Source organism: Lissotriton vulgaris, chromosome 4_1 (assembly GCF_964263255.1).
Source record: "Lissotriton vulgaris chromosome 4_1, aLisVul1.2, whole genome shotgun sequence".
NCBI classification, from domain to species: domain Eukaryota; kingdom Metazoa; phylum Chordata; class Amphibia; order Caudata; family Salamandridae; genus Lissotriton; species Lissotriton vulgaris.
The window spans coordinates 748,188,812-748,208,959 of NC_141691.1; the positions used below are offsets into that span (position 1 = coordinate 748,188,812).

The 20,148-nt window shown below is 42.8% G+C and overlaps 1 protein-coding gene across 2 annotated transcripts in view; it reads left to right on the plus strand.

The window, feature by feature from the left end:
* Positions 1-20,148, plus strand: part of IRF4 (interferon regulatory factor 4) — a 96,345-nt gene that overhangs the window by 23,161 nt on the left and 53,036 nt on the right. For both annotated transcript variants that reach the window (XM_086965051.1, XM_086965052.1), the window contains exons 3-4: positions 12,077-12,263; positions 18,125-18,216. In XM_086965051.1, the coding sequence (XP_086821177.1) occupies positions 12,077-12,263; positions 18,125-18,216 (279 nt within the window). The remainder of the gene's footprint in view (positions 1-12,076; positions 12,264-18,124; positions 18,217-20,148) is intronic.

A 20,148-nucleotide genomic window follows, 5' to 3' on the forward strand; every position in this document is an offset into this window, starting at 1 on the left:
GAGAAAAGATCGCGGTTAAGAAGGAATTTGGGCCTTCTTACAGAAAAGCAGTACCTGTCTTGGCAGTCACCGGAACAAGATCAGTTGTGCTACCGCCCCTTGCTGGTAAAAAGGAGAACAGAGTCGTGTCTATCGATCTGGTAAAACCACAAGCATGTGGCCTATAATCAACAGTAGGCCCAGTGGACTCCCAAGAAACAACAGAATACCCAAACTTGCAACAATCCAAGAGGTTCAAACTGAAAGACTAATCACATTCGATCCGCCTGCAGTGCACAATGAAGGACTATGCAATAATGCCATGGAACTCGTGCCTCTTGAAACACAGATTGAAACAGTTCGTCAAGAAACAACACCAGTCTACACTAATGTGGCATCAGAAAGTGCTACCGAAAGACAGATTGAAAGAACAATCCCTTCAATTGACAGAACTGCCTCTGGTTATTTCATCAACTTCGACAACTTCTCTGAAGATTTAAATGACCCCGAAGTGATGCCAGAAACTAAAAAGTATTCTAAAGAAAAAAGAACAGGACTCCTTCAACAAATCAAAGAACTATATCTGGATTCACCGTTGATTGAGCATTGGATTATCTCAGGGGTATTCATACTCCTACTATGCCTAATTTTAGTTTTAATTTTAGGGAAGTTCATTACAATTGAATGGACACAGCAAGTCAGAACATCAACCTAGTCCTGAAACCACACAGATCATCCCACGTGAAGAAAAGAGAACTGTCAACAGTAAATGTCACAGCAATTCCAATACCTGGTGGGGTAGTATGGGAGAAAACAGACTATGAGATATATGGTCCGGTCGAAATCCTGAAGTATCCACATCAACTAAAGGTTTCCTTAAGTGACTTTGTGACACCAAGTACATTCTCTGATGATTGGGACTTTAACAGTATTAATGACATGATGTCTGATTTAGTAATGTCAGCTAGATTCACAGATCATGATTATTTACAAGGTTCATCTAGTTATGAGCAGTTATTCTGTTACACCCACTATGGGGATCATTACTTGCATAAATCTGCACAGCCTAGAAATGTTTTTATGTATAATCAATGGGAACATTGTGCTACACCACCTAAAAGCAGTTCTAAAGCATTTTTTGAGAAATTCAAATACTTCTCAGGGTTTAACACCAGTGATGCAGAAACGTTTTATTACAAACTGTTAGATAAAACAGGAATGAAAACAATGCTGACAAATTCTAAATTGATATATTCAGAAGCATTTTATGACAAAATGATGACATTTGGTTTTGATTATTGGAAAAATAATATTGAAACGAAAACAATTTGGGGTACAAAAGATTGGCAGGTGCAAGGCATAGAAGCACTATTTAGAACCTGCATGATACCAGAACAAATGTTATTTTTAAATGACACAATACACCAAACATCTTGTCTTGGCTTAGCTAAAATCAAAGACCTTAAAACACTGTCTATACCAAAGCCAATACCTGAAAATGCAACCACAGATATTGAGTTAGACGTGTCACAAATTTTACATTTCAACAGAACACATCCTGATTGGAAAAAGTGGTTAATCTGGCCTAGAGACACAAATAGCTGTCAAGATAGATTCCTGAATAAAACGCAGGGGTTAAAAATGACCAGATTAGACCCTAGATATTCCCAGAGACAACATCCAGGGATTATAACAACATACAGTGTAGGGAAACTCTGCCTTGAATGGCTAACCTCGTCCACACTGGCTGAAATTAAGCAACACTTGTCTTTACTAAAAGATGGTGCTGATTTGCGCGATTTCATTCTTGGACCACGCAAACAGCGTCAAAAGCGTTTCATAGCGACCAGTATCTATGCTGCTTACAACGAGGCTTGGAAAGTAAAGCAAATTGAAACTGCTGAAAAAATACGAGAAATTGATCGTATTAATTTGGAGAAATCACTTTCTGTGGTAGACAATGGGTTAACGACTCTGTCTTCCGGAATACATTCTTTGGACAATATTGTATCCTCTGCCTTTGATGTGATAGACAGAGATTTGCTAATGTTACAACATGGCCAGTCTCAATTACGCTCTATTATAGAATTAGGCTGGACGCTGCAAAATCTTCGTTCAGGCTATGTGCCTTGGCGTTTAATCAACACGACGTCATTATTTTCCAGTTTTAACCTTACTGATAAACAGATCAGTTTGGCACAGAAAGGAGCAGACTATACAATTCTGAGCATCGAAAAACTCGAGAGATTACCATTGACAATGTCAGAGAGTCCTGTCATTGAATGGATAATACACGGAATTATCACAATTCCGATAACAACTTTCCGATTTAAAAAGTGCCTTGAGTACATACCTGCTGGCCAATATGAACAATTGGGTAAAGGATATGTAAAATCCGAATGGAAATTACCATACACTCATTCTTGCTATAGTGACAGTGACAAAAATGTATTTCTTAGTGGTGACAACTGTAAACACTCACTAAGCGGTATACTTTTGTGTCAGGGTATTAATTTACACGGAGCATGTGATGGAAATTCAAACAACCTTTCATGCCACCAGCTAGTCACACCTGCAACTCAGATAGAGCCCTTCTTTATGCAACTCGCAAACGGGAGTTACATTCTTAGAACGGATCACAGATGTTGTGGCCTGACGCCAGGGAAAAGTTATCTAATACAAGTTACGTCCATGGTCAAATGTTGTATGCAAGCATTGTTCCCGAGCGGGCCTCCAGACATAGTGACTCCCCTCTGGCCTCGTCTGAATCTCTATTCTATACGAATTGATACATTAAGCAAAATGAAATCTGTACTTTTACAGACAACAGTGCCTATAACGTCATCTAAAGAGACGTATGATCTTCTAGTCGCAAGGACGGCTACTGAGGTTCATGACCTTTTATCAACAAATTGCCCTGTGCATTTCGTAGAAATGTTCAGCCAACTCCTTAACATGTCTAGTGCAACAAGCATCCCAGGCATATTTAAGACAGTCTTTACGGGACTGCTAACACCCTTCCAGGCAATTTTGGGAATCTTTCCTAATTTTGTGCACTCCATTTTTGGCGGCATACCACTATTTTTGGGACTCGTTGCAGGGATTCTATTTTTGACCCTCCTGCTACGTTATGGCAAGCCTCGGCTCAGACATAGCTCCCATGGGAATGGAAGAGACAATCCTAGCAATGCGCTACCGGGACAGGATAACTAACGTCCTCGGATTGGCCAGGCTGAGAGATCTAAACATGACCTGGTTCCTTTCATTCAGACCGATATGGCAAAATTGCATTTTACCTGTGCTACGGTGTATGCTTTGCGGCGATGAATGCGTGTTGGACATCTGTCTTTCACTTCCATCAGCAGTACCAATGGACGTCGATACTTTGCTCAGTCCAATAACGGCTCACGCATTGTGTTGTCCCCAGCGGCTACCAATCCTGATGATGGCATTTGTGGAGACTCCTGTACTACAGCCAAGTGGTAACAGTGGAGCGAGTGACAAAAGCAACATCATCCAGGTACAACGTTCTGTGAGCATTGCTGGTCCTGCCTTCGATGACAGCAATCATTCTCACACCTGCCAAGTTACAGCGCTATCTAATTTGGTTGAACTATCACCTGAATTTGTAGACCAATTCTTTGAGAGCCTGTCTGATACGATGTTCTCACCCACAGAGAAACAATAACTTTTTGAGAAGCTTTCCGACACACAGCGTTCCCATGAACTCTGAATTCGGCCTTCAGTTTTGATCAACAAAAACTGCCAGGAGCTTTGGAAAATCTATTTTCTTTGAATTGAACAATTTTTCTAATATTGACCTTTTTTGGCACGAACAATTCTTTGCTTAACGTAAAAACTATTCTTAGAGAACAGAAGCTTCACACTTCTATTTCTAAACATATCTAGAGACATAACAACATTACACCAGCCTCTAGCACACATGTTATTACAATGCATTTTTATGTGATGATTTATCTCGCCTTTCTTCTGTCAGAGATACTTCATGTGTAATTCTTTTTGCATAATCGTTCATTGATCTCATATGCAATACTTTTTGAATGATTACTATGCTTTTAAAAAACATACAGTACCTAAATTCCATGTATTACAAGTACGCCTATTTCGAATGCATTTATGTATTTTGGGGTGGGCAATGTTACACATGCATCTTATTGCTTAGTTTTAGTAATTTTGATGGACATGAAAACGTGGAGTGGGTGTTGCGTGCTTATCTAGGTTCCTGATCGATACTGTGACCTTATGCCCCTATTCGGCTATAAATCCATTTATTCCCTATATTGGCATAACCGTTCAAGTGCGATTTTCTGAAAAGTCATCTCTGGCCTCACACGAACAGACCCACATTCCAGCATGACTCTCTGCTACTTCCTTTGCGACCAATTAGTGCAATGACAGAGCAGCAGTCACTATCTGATATTCCTAGATAACACTCCGAGTTCTTCAACAAGATAAAAACTTAGCAAACCTGGAAATCCCCGCTTGCTATGTTTTGATTAGTAATGGAACTCTAATGAGCAACTGATAACTGTCACTTCCTAGTGACATCTTTAATTGACGTCTTATGTCCAGCAAATTTGCGTCAAACCCGGCACCTGTCAGGTATAAATATTACCAACGTTGCCTTAAGCGAGTTTGTTGCCTGTTGCTGATGCCAGCTGCCTGCATGACCCTGTGTTGGTAAATCTAGCACTCTGTCGCTGCAGCCTGCTATCCTGTGGTGGTGAAGCTGCTGATTACCATTATCGCCGCTACAGCGCGAACTATGGTGCAGTACGCTTAAGGAGCTGAACAGCCGTCCTCTGCGAAGACATCCAGCAGATTCCAGCTGCCCGCGGACGCTGTCACCCCTCCTTCCTCGACGCGCTGAAGAGAGCCGCTGCCTTTCTCGTGCAGAGAAATCCAGTCCCAGCGCTTCCGGTTTACCCTCGCGGGTGACTGGGATATCGAGAGAGACCCCTGAAGGAGATACCAATCCTCCATCATTCTATTCAGAGGTATGGTGTTGACTAAACCCTTAGACGAGAATTCTTGAAACAAACCTTGGCAAAACCAACTTAACTTAAAGCTACTTACTTACTCCCCTTCCACGTGTTAGGCTTAGGTCAGGCACACTGGGGTAGGCTTAGTTAGAAGCACCAGTTGAGTATGTTAGCCTAATGTATATATGACTGTATATATGTTTTATTACTTTTAAACCATTGTATGGCTAAGAAACCATATCAATGCTTTTACAGTTCTATTTCGCAATACTTATCTTACTGTACGTACTTTTTATAATAACAATTATTGCAATTGTGGCAATACATTTCTCTTGTACGAGAAGAAAGACTGTTCAATAAATGTTAACCCTTTATTGACAAACGCCCGTCTCTCTATTCTCTACATCTCGTGAAAGTAAACTGCACTAGACTGACTGAGTGAAATACATGTCTATTGTTTCACACGACCCTAGAGATTGACTCTTGATCTGAGGAGCAAAGTTGTCATGTTGCACGGTTGTTGGAAAACTGAATCCCTTCTTGTCTGTGCCAAGGAAGCTGATCACTTCCTATGCAGAGAAGAAAGTTTCCAGTGACCTCTGAGCTAGTTGGTAACACAACCCAATTAAGTTTAGCATAGTCAGTGGAGGCCTGGAATATCTGCAGTTCCACGTCAATACTACTGTTTATGTTATTCCAATGCGCAGGGCCTAGTGGGAAACTAGGAACTACACTACAGCAGTGCCTGCCGCTTTGTGCATGCAAATGCACTGCATGCAGTTTTAACATTGCGGTGGGTGTGCGGCGGGTGCTGCTTTAAGCAGCACCCGCAGCAATGTTAAAAATACAGGATGTGACCGTCAGGGTGGCGGTAACATCCTAATTCGCACGGAGGGACCGCCGCTGCCCCTGCGGATGGGCCCTCCACCTCTGAGGTGGCGGACGGACGCAGGTCCGTCCGCCATCATAATGACCCCTTTGGTTAGGAGGTACATTTCAGGAGATAACACAATTCCAGTTTGGCAGAGGGGGCGAGGAGTAATACATTTGCCTTGTAACCAGCCATGTTCATAGTTCCTTGCTCATTCTGGGTAAATTCCAGTGATTTCAGGTACACTTGAAATTGTTGGCCCATACGGGCTAAAGTCAGTGATGAGACCAATTTGACTGGATGGCTAAAGACCACGTCAGTGAATTGTCTGATAAACTATCCATCATGGTTGAGGAGGGGGCTGGATATACAATTATTACTGTAAGCATAACCTTACGGGAGGTAAGACATTCGGACCAGAAAGTACTGGTCGGAAATAAAATTAGAGAATCAGTAGGGCAGATGTAGTTTTTCTATGATCACTAGTACAATTTTCCATGCCACACATTGAGAGCCCTTTCCAGGCGAAGAGGTTTGGTTTGTAGCCAGTGGTCTTGCTTCAATTATGTCAGGACCAGAATGATCTCTTAGTTTGCATGTGTCCAGAAAGTCCAAATGCATGTGTAGGTACTGTGCATGCAGTAGATAGCATGCCTTTTAATTTGAGCAGGGTTGGGTGATGGTGCATGGAAATCTGCTTTGGGTGATGGACCATGAGGCATAACAAGTTGTAAATTAACTTTAAGAAGGTCTATTTCCTCTCTGGATAAAGTTGAGTATGACGGCTGAGATACAAGTGTGGATTTTAAATCATAAGAGATAGTGAAGAGAGCAGGTGAACGTTCCTATAAATACTGTCCAGCCACCGGTGCTTGGGCTAGAACTGAGCCCAGACAAGGACAGACGAGCTTGCAAGGTACTTCTATAAACCTCTGTGTGTTACAATATAGGACGAGGAAAAGACTGGGAGTCTGCCCTTGCTATATTGATGAAGGAGAGCTTTCCATTCATAGCTACTACATGGAGTTCCAGTGGGTAAGAAAGTGTACCCATGGCCAAATAGGGTTGATCAAAAGAGTAACTCGGCTAAAGCACACACGACAACTCCCCACTGTGTTCACCACTGCACCTTACTCCATCCCTGAAAGGAGCATTTAAGTTTTCCCATGACGAAAATGTCAATTTTTGGGAATGGTTTAAGAGCATACTTTCAAAACAGGGTAGCCATCGCGCTATATAAATTGTCTTTTCATTTCATTTCATACATTTCAATATGGTGTTGCCACCTGTTTAGGATTGCAGTGGGCAATGCTTTGTGAAACCACGGTGAGCAAAGCACAAACGTCTGGGTTCTGTGTTAGAATACAATTTCCTTAAAGAAACCCCTCTGCACTGTGCACATCTGGTTGAGTGAAGCTGCACCCATGCCAGGCACTGACCGGGCTCTACGATGAAACAATAGTTCCACAAAGGTTCAGTTAGCTAGGTTCAAACATTGCTAGACTAAATGTATTTATAGTTAATGTGAGAACAGATACAAGCAGCATAACTAATCAATCAATCAAACATATTTTTGTAAGAAAAAGTAATAATACAGAAATAAAGTGCTGGGTGCTCGTGGTGACCTCACAAAAGTACAACATGTCATAGCTGTGTGTATAGAAAAAGTTCACTTGACCAAGAGACAACACATTACCAGTTATTATCACAGTACATCCAAAGATGCATAATATGTCCTTGGTCTAAATACACAAGCCTATGTTCCAATTTAGTATTAATTTGTAGAGAGTTAATCCGGATGCAACGATTAACAATCCAAGGGCACCAGCTCTGAAAAATGCTCTGACGTTATAGTATGGAATGAATACTGGGGAATGGCTCAGAAAGCTGTTTCGTTTGAGAGTTGATGGGCTGCAATACCTGGCTGAACAGCGGGGAAAGGTGATTATTTCGTTTTTGCCCAAGGTTTTCCAAATTCCCTTGTTCATCTATAATTTCTTAAACTAGGTACACATCTAGGGCCAGATGTAGGTAAATCTCATTTACCGATTCATAAATACCGAATTTTACCGATTCGGTATTTATGAATCGGTAAATGAGATGTAGGTTAAAATTCGGTATTTTTTACCGAATCGGTAAGATTCGGTATTCACCGATTCGGTAAATACCGAATCGGTATTTGCTATTGAATCCTATGGGCCTTGAAGCCCATAGGATTCAATAGCAAATACTGATTCGGTATTTACCGAATTGGTAAAAATACCGAATTGCTAAGGGGGACAGGGTGTCACTTTGACACCCTGTTGCACCCCTGTAACTGGCTTTGCACCATGTGGCACACATACATGCCCTTAGGGCATGTCTGTGTGCCACATGGCACAGGTGTACATGCACAGATGTGCATGTACACAAGAATTCGTAATTTACCATGCAATTGTATTGCATGGTAAATACCGAATTCTAAAGGCCCTGTAGCACTGTTAGAAGTGCTACCTACATCACAAAATACATTTTCGGTATTTTTACCGAATGGTACATTTACCGAATCGGTAAAATGTACAGAATCGGTAAATTTACCGATTCTGTAATTTTACCGATTCGGTAAAATTACCGACTCGGTAAAATTACCGAAAAAGTACAGTTATTTTTGCCCCTACATCTCCATAGCCCTTTACTGGTCGGAAACGGCCGAAAATCAGTATTTTCGGCCGTTTCCGACCTGTAAAGGGCTACCTACATCTGGCCCCTAATATCTTGTCTCATTAGTGGTAGAAGATAGATAGGCACAGTGGTAAATGCGCTTTTTCCAGATGTCTGGGACACCTTTAGTCCAGTGCTGACTCAGGCAGTACTGGTGCAGATGGGATGATAGAACCATCTACTTTCGAGGGATTGTCCTTTTTTAGGTTTTATTGTAACAATATGTGTATGCATTTAGTAAAATATAATGTAATTGTGTCTGTTTCAATTTCTGTTTGGAAATGTTTCTTTTCTGAAACTATGATTGCCTAGTTCCTGATTTTGGTGGTCTATATACATATAATATATTATTTGATGTTTTTGTATTCTCAAGTTGCCCTCACACTTCTTTACCTTTGACACTGCAAGGCATAGCATAAGAGCGGCACCCGCAGCCTGGGCATTATAGGCTTTACTGAACCAGCGTAGGCATATTTGGTAGTTATAGCAACACCGCAATGCATTGGAAGGGCATTGCCAGAGTGTGAAAGAATTCAGTGCTATAGAGGGAACAGCTGCACTACAGACTCCATATTACATCAGGATTCCTTTAGCAGACTCCAGACAAGAGTTAGGAATGGAAACAATCCCAAAAGATATCTGATCAGCTTGCTTATTTATGCTTTCTGTGTAGCAGTGGTTACCACATCAGTACCCGCATGTGCCGGGTCCTTCTTGTCCATGCGACCGGGACGCGTGGCTAGAGGGTGACTCAAGCCTTATACCTCCTTCTGAAGCTCTCTCAGTCTCCTACGCCTTGGAGTTGAATGTTTTCTTTGAAGCCAAGGACTTGTAATTCTTTGCTAATAACAGGATCAGCAAACTACAAGTACAATAATGCAAAACCATGAAACCACTTTCCTTGCTTTTCTGTCCCGGGTGGTGATAAACAAAGTGGCACACGTGTTCTGGAGGACCCCTTTGCGGCCAGGTGACACTGTGATTGACGCCTGCTAGCATTGTGTGATGTGTAGAGCTACTTTGTACGCACTTGTGTTTAGTGAATTAATTTGTGGGGCTAAAAACACTCTGCACTCTTTGACTATCCACTATATGCATAGGGACTATAAGAAACGGCACTGAGGTGAATTATATTCCTCTTTCTGCCTCAAATACGTATCTCTTAAATTTGTCCACAAAAGGGGTAATTTCAGCACTTTGCTTAGTCACATAAGACTAAGGAATGACTACCCTGGGGTAGATCCAAGTCTCGTCCAACCTTTCTTATACTTTCTGGCTGGCATCAGACAAGCCAATAGACCCTCTGATGAGAAAACTAAAAACCCCAGAACATGAATATTACCTGGCATCAGATGGTTGTTGCGTAGGTTTTTCATCTTGTCTGCTCCTTGTTTAATCCCTTTCTTCAATGACTCATTATCAAAAGGGACTGTACCAACACCGCTGAAAAAAACCCAGTTAAAACCCTTTTGAACGACCCCACTGTCTACCCTGCACATCCAAGTAACCAGAAGCCATTGCTGACCTTCCAGATGCCTGCAAACTCTTGGAGAATGAAATGGACGATCAGCTGTGAAAACATTTTGCGATTAAAAAAATATCCTTAATCACAAACCTGCAAATCTAGAGTAAGACCTAGTACGGGAGGTGTAATGCTGAATGCACTTGACAACCTGACACAGGGAGTGTACAATCAGTAATTCAGAGGGAACCCTCTGCAACATTTGATACTGTGGACCACACTTTACTAAGCCACACAGTTAAAGATTCTAGCAGGAGCTTCAGGGTGCTTTTGTTCTTTTCCTTTGAACAGGCATCAGCATGGACAAACATAGGGCCAGTTCTTCTTCCATCCACAGAGATTGCAAAGCTCTCTGCCATCTTTAGTTTCCAGCCAAGACTCTGGATGGATCTTATTAGGAAACACCACTCATTTTTTCAGTCATATGCAGGTCATACTGAGGTGATGATCTAAGTGGAAGAATCAAACAGTGTACTGAGAGCTACTTATGTTCAAGGAAACGCATTGAGAGCTACTAATATTATTAGTGTTGTATAATCCCCATTCATTTAACCCCTTCCATGCTGGTGACGAACCCCAGCCGTCATGCACTACAGTGCTCGTGTGCTGATGACGGCTGGGGTTCGTCATGGCCCGCCCGTGTTCGGCCGGCGGCCGCACACGGGAAAAATCGCGGCCGCACGGAAGGGGTTAATATGAATATTAATTCAACCAAGCAAAAGCTTTCTAATTTAATTGGCTCGGGTGCACACAGGTGAGGTACTCAGAATTAGCTGGAGAGCTACAGTAGCTCACTGGCTACTGGTTGGAGACCCTATTGAAAATGAAGGCTGTGTTTAGGAGAACTCAAAAGAAACACAAATGAAGGACGGAATGCAGAATAAATCAAAACATTCACTCCCCAGTCAAGAGATCTGGGTTAAATCCATAGTTCTTTTACACACCATACCACTCCAGTTAAGACACAGCCATATGCAAATCAATCTTGACCCTGTGCCTCATGGGAACAGTCAAAACCGAACTGCCACACCAAATCCTCCCTTGACCTGAATCAAGCAACCTAAGACTGTTTTCAGGATTTCACCCCTCATCAGCCAGGCTAGCTTGAATACAGTGGCACAGTGAGCCCGGATCCCACATCTGGGTATACCCTGCTCACTTAGGGGGAGAAAGCAAAAGACACACATATGATGGATGGAATGCAGAACAAATCAAAACATTCACCCCCCTCCAGTCAAGAGATCTGAGTTAAATCCATCTTTATTTTGCTCACCATGCCACCCCACTTTATATCCAGCCATATGCAAATCAGACTTGACCCTGTGACTCATGGGAACAGTCCAAACCGAACTGCCAAGCCAGGTCCTCCCTGGACCAGAAACAAGCATCCTGGGACCAGTTTTGGGGCATCACCCGTCATCAGCCAGGCTAGCTTGAATCCAGTGGTGCAGTGAGCCTATGACCCACGTTTGGGCCTACCTGGCACACTTAGGGTGAGAAAGCAAAAGACACACAGCTGATGGATGGAATGCAGAACAAATCAAAACATTTACCCCCCAGTCAAGAGATCTGTGTTAAACCCATCGCTCTTTTACTCACCATGCCAATCCAGTTTAGACTCAGCCATATGCAAATCAGTCTTGACCCTGTTCCTCATGGGAACTGTTCTGCCCGAACTGCCAAGCCAGGTCCTTCCTGGACCGTACACAAGCAACCTAGGAACAGTTTCAGGGTATCACCCTTCATCAGCCAGGCCAGCTTCAATCCAGTGGCACAGTGAGCCAAGGACCCACGTCTGGGCATACCAGGCGCAGTTAGGGTGAGAACAGGGTTCATCTTAACAGCAGTGAAAGGGAAATCATCTTGAGTGGAAGCACTGATATTGTTCTGAAGGTTTTGATTGAAAATCCAATCAGCAGAGATTATTGTATGCAAAATCAAAATATGTTAGTTTGCATTTATGCAAAATAATGCTGAGTTTTATTTATCAATTCCTTTCAGGCTTGGGCTCTCTTCAAAGGAAAATTCAGAGAAGGCATTGATAAACCAGACCCCCCAACGTGGAAAACCAGGTTGCGCTGTGCTTTGAACAAGAGCAACGACTTTGAAGAACTGGTCGAGAGGAGCCAGCTCGATATCTCTGATCCATACAAGGTGTACAGAATAATACCAGAGGGCTCAAAAAAAGGTAGGTAACTGAGTGATAATCCCCACAGCGGACCTCTTTTTTTTCTATTTGATGTCAGTGTGAAAATGTTAGTTTGCAGAAGTTCAAATCTAGAATAGATTCATATTCCACAAAGCTTCATTTCAGAAAAGAATTTGGTGCTCGGTGATATTCTGGTAAAGCATCTCACACTTTAGATGCCGAAGAGTTGCCCCCAACATACAGAGTGAACTCATCAACAACTTGAAACACACATGTAAGCCAAATGTTACAGAAAGACAGGGGATTTACAGCCTGATTCATCATTGTTAAATCCGGTCGCAAAGGGCCAGATTCTGAGAATCTGGCCCTTTGCGAGCGGTATTTTTGCATTTGGGATTCATCATCCCAAATGCAAAAATCGATATTTAAGAATTCGCATATTTGCGTGGAACAGCATTTAAGGAATCTCTATTAGAGATTCCTTAAATGCTATTCTTGAATCATTTTTAAATTGCGAATTCGCTAAAATTTCCCGCTATTTACCGGGAGGTCAAACCTCGTGGTAAATAGCGGAAACTTAGAAAAATGCATTTAAATGCATTTTTCTAAGTTTCATTTTATACACACACATGTCCTTGGGACATGTGTGTGCGCAACACCAATGTAGCATACATTTCAGGGGTGCTACAGGGTGTCCTTTGGACACCCCTGCACCCTTGAAATCGCAATTTCAATATGCGAATCGCTAATTGTGATTCGCACATTGAAATGTCTTCCTATTCATTCCTATGGGCCTTTGGGCCCATAGGAATGAATGGGGAGATATTCCTTAATTGCGATTAGCAATTTGCTAATCGCAATTAAGGAATAATTAGAAATCGCAATTTATTTAGCGATTTCTTGGTGAATAGCATTTTGCTATTCCTTAATAGCGATTCCTTAATAATCGCTATTAAGGAATAGCAAATACTCACCTTGATGAATCAGGCTGTTAGTTCGACATCCTGTTTCAGTGCAAAGACAAACCCTGAAATGGGCAACTTTTTTCTGTGGAGTTTAATATAGCACGAACTAGACCCGAAGGTGTCAGAGTTCTTTACATGAATACAAATGACGTTACAGATGGACACATACATTTTTGTTAGGCACGGGGAGATTACGTGATTTACCCAGAATCACCGAATGTTGAGTGTCCCTGCTGAGACTCGAACCCGGTTCCTCAGCTCCGAGGTCGACCGCCCTAGCCGTTTGACCACATTCTTTCCCCATACTTGCATCCATCAAGAATGGCCACAGATGACAGGTACATGTGGCTCAAAGGATTTTGTTTGAAAGACTTGCTCATCAGCCCATGGTAATGTGTTGTACTGGAAAGGTTACCACAGCTAATTCATTTTTTCTAACATTGTGGGTTTGAAAATACAGCAGAAGATTGAGTTAGACCTTCTGATAGCAGAGGAGCACAAAGAGCTGCAGCCCCGCAAAGTGATTTGAAACAGAAAAGCCCATGGAGGATGAGGTCCTTGAGCACTGCAGTGAGGAGTGTGGACTAAAGAGGGTGGGCAGGCAAAGAAGACTGCTCCTGCCATGTCCTTGCTGATGTTGCTTCCAATGAACGTGACCAGAAGCAGTTTTAGGAAGCGATTATTCACTGCCCACATTTAGACTTAGAGCTGTCTGCAATAAACCTAGGCTTTTCCCATCATGCTAGCTCCTGCACCAAATGCCAAGGGTGCTTCATAAACAGCCTCCTCAAGTTCAATGCCAGGTTAACCAAAAAGAACACTGTTTGCTTCTGATTTTCCCTTCTCTGCAAATTAAGGCTGTAAGCTTGGTAAATAACTACCCGGCCACCTTCCAAACCCTCGACATGTCTCCTTTTACAAGTCTCCATGATGTTCCTCAAAGAAATGCCACAGGAAGCCAAACATCTTGTAAAAGATAGCATCTTTATTACCCCATAATTCTCTCTTGACTGGGTTTCCTTTCCAGCTTGCATCCTCTTCTATTGCTCCTGCATTATCCACATGGCATTGATGACAAACTACTACCGTATTATACCTATAAGCTCACTATCCCCTCGCTTGGAAACTAGATTGTTCCCCCAAGTCTTTTCTGTCAGTTCCTAAGATTCTGGAATGGTACCGAACTCCTAAAAGACTTGCGTTTATCCCTTCGGCAACACTATAAGGAACTTAAGATGCACCTTTTTTGGCACCATCTAGGCCATTGCCAGGCAATAGTGTAGTTGAGGTTTTTTTTTTAATAAAGGGTACTTTTCTAAACCTTTGGCCGCAAAGACTTTGTCTTAACAGTGAAGAAGGTCTGCAGTGTGAGCCTCTGGAATGAGCACCACAAGGTTGGAGTCCTGTGACTCCAAGATGTGCTATGTACAACCCATGACTGAGAATGGCTTAATAACAAGATTTGCAAGCGCTGGGGATGAAGTGTCGGTGTCAAACAAGACTGCGGGGTATCAAATGGGTAGGGGACGTGTTGACAAAAGGTAAGGTAGAGTGCCAAAGAGGTGGAGGATGCAAGGACAGAGTATGTGGTTCCAGCATACACATTGAAAATCTCTGGCTACACCACTGAGACCAAACAGGCTGATACCCATCTGAACTGAAGAGTTTTCAAGCTCCTAAGCCCACCCTTGGAAGGAGTGCTATCCCCCTCCTCATAAACAATAAGCCTCACCTTACCCCGCCTGTCTTCTTTGTAATGCACATTTTCTGTTAGCACTTTCTGAATGCACTGCTCTGCCGCTTGTATATATCCCAAACAAAATAAGAGACCAAATAAATAATATTGTCTGGATGAGAGTAATAAGGTTCTTTCCAGGCCTCACTTGGACCACCTTATTATCAATTCTAGGAACCTTTCTTCGTTGTCCTGGCCATTTCCGATATCCCTTGCCCACACATCGATATGATGATGCTTCAAGCTTCCAAGAGTCCTTATGAAATAAATTCTTTCTTTCACATCACCATAATGTTGCCTGTCTGGCCACTACTTTTCACTATTTTGTTCCAGTCTCAACTATTTATCACAGTCTGCTGATTCTCAATTTCTTCTTTTCCATGTAATGGGTTGCAGAGGCTTCCAGAGAGATTACAACATTTTGGCCAATGTGTGTCCTGTTTTGCTAAATGTGCAAATCTGCCTGTCACCCACTTAAACCCTTCCTGGTCTGTATGTTTCGCGTGAAATCTGATGCCATTTGTTGTCTGGAGGTGCATGTTGCAGCATCTCTATGTGATTGTCACCATATGTGTGCCTGTGTTCGACTGACTTTATCTTATTGGTGAAAACTGTGCTGATTATCTGACATCAGGATGACAATTATTGGAAATCGGTCGGGGGGGGGGCAACCTTTATTTTTTTTTCATTTATCTGCATTTTTCTTTCAGATGACTAATGTTGTGTAAATCACAACAGTAAACTCTGGTTTCTTAATTCCAAGTTTGCATCCAATTACTGATACATTATGACATTTGTGATATGCAGCATTTTAGTTTATTCATAAGTCCAATTCAGAGCACCTTCACTTTCTCGGAAATATTGAGCAATTTTACCAGCATAAAAAACTTCCAAAACATCAGTGTTTGCCTTTCGGTTATCTGAAAGAAAGGTTGCTATTTTCATCAGCCACCCAGGGCCGGACTGGCTACCGGGCAGTTTGGAATGCTGGTGAGCTGGGGGCTGATTTCGTTCATGGAGACCTGTGTGTGCTAAACGAAATTCGTTTTCCTTTAATTATTTCGAAGCACAAGTGGTTCTCCATGAACGAAATCAGCCCCCACCGCAGTGAAATCAGCCCACAGCTTGGCAGCATTCCAAACTGCCCGGTAGTCCGTCCGGCCCTGCAGCCACCTGTGCTTCAGGAGTGATCTCTGAACCTGTTGGTCGTCAGTTGAAGGGCTGGTCGTAGGCACCATCTTTGTTCAATTTATGAATGAATGAATTCTTTATTAGTGTGGTTACTTAAAACCATTACAAAAAAATACAATTTATATAAAGACGGTATAAAATCTAAAAATAATTAAAAAGCAAGTGTATGTACAATACAATGTTAAGATTCTCTTTGCTTTGTTGGGTAAAAACAGCCAAGTGTTGATCAGTCTTTTGTATTAAATCAGTCTATTTTGAGAAGGGGGCCGAACTGCAGTCCCGGCAGGGCCTGCCTAGCGGCCTAGGGCGAGGTGTCCATCAGTTTTAAGCGAGTGAGGTGGACAAATCTACCAAAGTTGGCCATGTGCTTCACTGTGTCCAACGTGTAAAGGCAAAGGACTGCCCCCTGTGCCGTGCGAGTGCCCAGTTGGAGGAGAATTGGATTTAAGGTAAAGTCTGCGGGCTAGACACAGGGCCTGGCAGCAGAGTAAAATGTGGCCCAAAGACTCGCATTTGTAGTTGCAAAGGCGGCACTCCGTAATGGCTGACCTTACTTTCCCGGTTGGATACAGATCTTTAAGAGGGAGGGGATGTAATCTCACAGCTAGAATTATGTTTAAGGCTTGTCTCCCCACCGCCTGTTCAATTCATGCACGAGCACAACTAGCCGTACATTTGAGACAGGATCTTGGGTGTCCTGGCTCAAATGTAGGTTTACAAGGTAAAAAGCTTAGAATATGGACGCTGGACAAGGTGGTTTAGGTGAGACCAAAGTGTTCTGGCTGGTAATGTAGGTTTTTGGTAGGATATAGTGAGTCCATGTCTGCCAGATAAAAAGGAGATATTCTGCAGTCCACTTTGATTTACTACTGTCGGTAGTTTGTGAAGAACCCACTTTTTTTAAAATTTATTTTTTATTAACAACATGAGTGAGTGCAGTCTCAACTGGATGAAGGGCATGCAAGGAGACATCTTCGTTTGAGGCAAGCGTTCAGCAGCCCATCTTCTTCTGGGAGACATTCTCAGTAACCAGAGATGCCAAAAACCTTGCACTGATGTTGGCACACACTAGTGTGAAAGTCTTGAGCCCGCTTGTTTCTAGCAGTCCTTAATAGTTTCTGATGGCCTACTTGTGTGCGTCTCCTAGGACTGTCTTTCCTGTTTCTGCTTTATCTGACTTTCTCTCAACTTTGCCTCTAGTTAACTGCGGTGCCACCGTCTCTCAGCTCGTAGTTTCCTGCCATCTGGCCTCTTAGCACTCAATTCATCTTTTGAGTTACTTTTACTATTTAATTGAAGTGTGTTATACATCCTGCTGTCATTGTGGTCTGCTGGTATGTGGCAGGGCGTTGTTTGTGCAGAACTACTTTCTTCAGGCTTTGTGGTTATCAAAAAAAGAGAAATCTAGCAAAAAATAGTGTTATCTGGCAGTCACTGCAGTCAGTGTTACTCATGTTCAAGAAGCAACAGTAACACTGACAACATGAACTCCTGAAAGCTCCCTGCTTCCTTGTCTGTGACAGGAAACATGTCTCAAATTGTTTACAAAATTGTATCGGGCAAACCTCCTTACTGGTTTAATGAGCCCCTTTCAGAAACACATATATCTGTAACCACTCGTCACATTTTGAATCTGACGGCAGAACCTTAAGAGCCTTCCATCCTTCTGAGGTTGATACAGTAGGTACCACTGGTCATTTACACAACACCTTCCACAAGACAGGAATATGCTTATGGTGCTGGCATATGAAGTATTAGCTCATTTCTTAGTTATCCACATTTTATCCACAACAGAAAGATGAAATGCAGAGGCAGCCTTGCTAGGATTTAAACCAAATGACCTATAATATACCCAGGTCTCTGCAGCAGCCACTTATTCAACTTAGCTATCCTACCTTTTAGTTAAGTAGCGCAACAGTTGATTTTGCGGCACTTCTGAATTAATTGCGTTATAAAAAGAAGTTATTTTGCTGTTATCTCCTTATTTCGTACTGCTTTTTTATTTACAGGAGGAAAACAACCCAGCACGGACGAGCCGCATCTAATTATGAACCACCCGTACACGGTGCCGTCATCTCCTTACACTTCTCTGCAGCCTCCGGTGAGTTCCCGCGCTTTTCTGCACTCTGCTTCGCTTGAATGAGACCCTGCGCGTGCACGGCTGCTTCCTGTTCTGTGGCTAGAGCTGCTACGAGGTGATGCACCTTAAAGAGGAAGGTGTTTAGTCTCTTTCAAGTGAATACCACAGCAGTGTCATCTCCCCCACTTCTCCAGTCAAACGCAGCCCTCTTGTAATCATTCTGGAAGGATCTAGCGTGAAAACACGGCCGGTTCTTATAGCGTACATACAGTGGCATTACAGACCCCCCAGGATATAGCGGCATGGATTAGCAAATTTAGCGGCACAAAAATGGAAATTTAGCGGCACAAATATTGAAATTTAGCGGCATTTTTGCGGCACTTTATTTTACAAATAATCATTCATTTTCAGCCTTAAATCAATGGAAACTGTTTTAGCAGAGTATTCCACTTTGAAATAGGCCTGTTTAAAGTGTCTGCAGCTCTACGGAAGCACAGCTCCAGTCCTAACCTTGTGGGAGGGAGCTGTATTTCTCTCTGGGATGTTCTAGTGCCCACGTGTGCACCCGCAGGGGTAACAAGCGCCAGTGGCGGCTGGTGACATTTGAAAGTGGTGGGGCGGAAAGTGATAATCATACTGCACCGTAGCGAGCGAGCGTAGCGAGCGAGCCCGAACCCCTTAAGGAGGGTTCGGGGGGATTTCCCCCCGAGAAAATTTTGAAAAAATAGTGGAAAAATGGAGCATTTTCAAGCAAATTTGAGAAAGCAGGAAGGTTAATAAAGCAATTGTGAAAGTGCAGGTATTTATTAAAGAGCTGTCATATAACATAGGTAGCTGCTTATTCAGTATAACCACAGAGCTTCATAACAGACTCCTGCAGCGCTTAGGAGAAAAACATCCCGGGGCGCTGGTCTGTGACCGAATCAGGGAGGGTGCGGGCCCGGGGCTTGAGACACACTCGTGAGAAGGGGGGTGCGCACTCGCAGTCCTTCAGGAAGAAGGACCATCAGGCAAGAAGAGGGTGCGAATGCATGGGTGAAATATGTGAGAGCATGTCTCCTGCCCCGGGACTATATATATGAGACAGCATGAACCCATACAGTATATGAGACAGCATGAACCCGCCCTACACCCCAAGACCAGGGCTGTTCTGAAGGGATCAGGGCAATGCAACTAAGGGCCAATAGATGTTGAGAACTATTCCTAGTTCGTGGCAGAATGTTAATTTGCACCAACTGCCTGAACAGTTAGTGGGAAACTGAGAATACAATGCAGGTCTCTTAATGAGGCTGATTGCTTTTCTACAGGTTTAACGGTAACCTTCCTTCCTGTCGATGCCCTGCAGTTAAAAGGCTGTGCAGTAAAAAGTAACAAAATATTTTAACTATTAATTATTCATCCAAGGTTCAGGAGAATCCCCAGTTGGCAGCACTGGCATAGGCACAAATAAATATCTAGCCAACACTCAATGCACTGCAGACTTGTAGCCTAGCGAAAAGCAACAGACATGCAGGTTGTTACATAGTAGGGCTCCCGGTTTTATGGTATTTATTTTTTTGCCATTTCCGTCTGTATTTATCCATATTTATTTTTCGGCGATTTTTTCTGTATTTATCCACATTTATTTTTGCCACAAGCAAAAGATGACGCTACAGCTAGTATTTTTCCACATTTATTTAAATTGACAATGCAACGCGAGGAGCTTGTAAATAAACCCCAATCTGTGATCTCTGTCGAAGGCCTGGAGGCAGGCACAACACAGGTCATGTTGGGTCATTAGATTCCTGCTTGGGGAGAAAGGAAGATTGCTTTTGGGTAGAACTTAACCCCCACTCTTTGTTTCTGTTTAAAAGATTTAAGCCTATTGGCTTGAATTCCCATGATACAAACGTGCAGAGCTGAGTTCAGTGAATAACCACAGCGTCCGTTGAGATTGATGCAGACCCAGCGCGC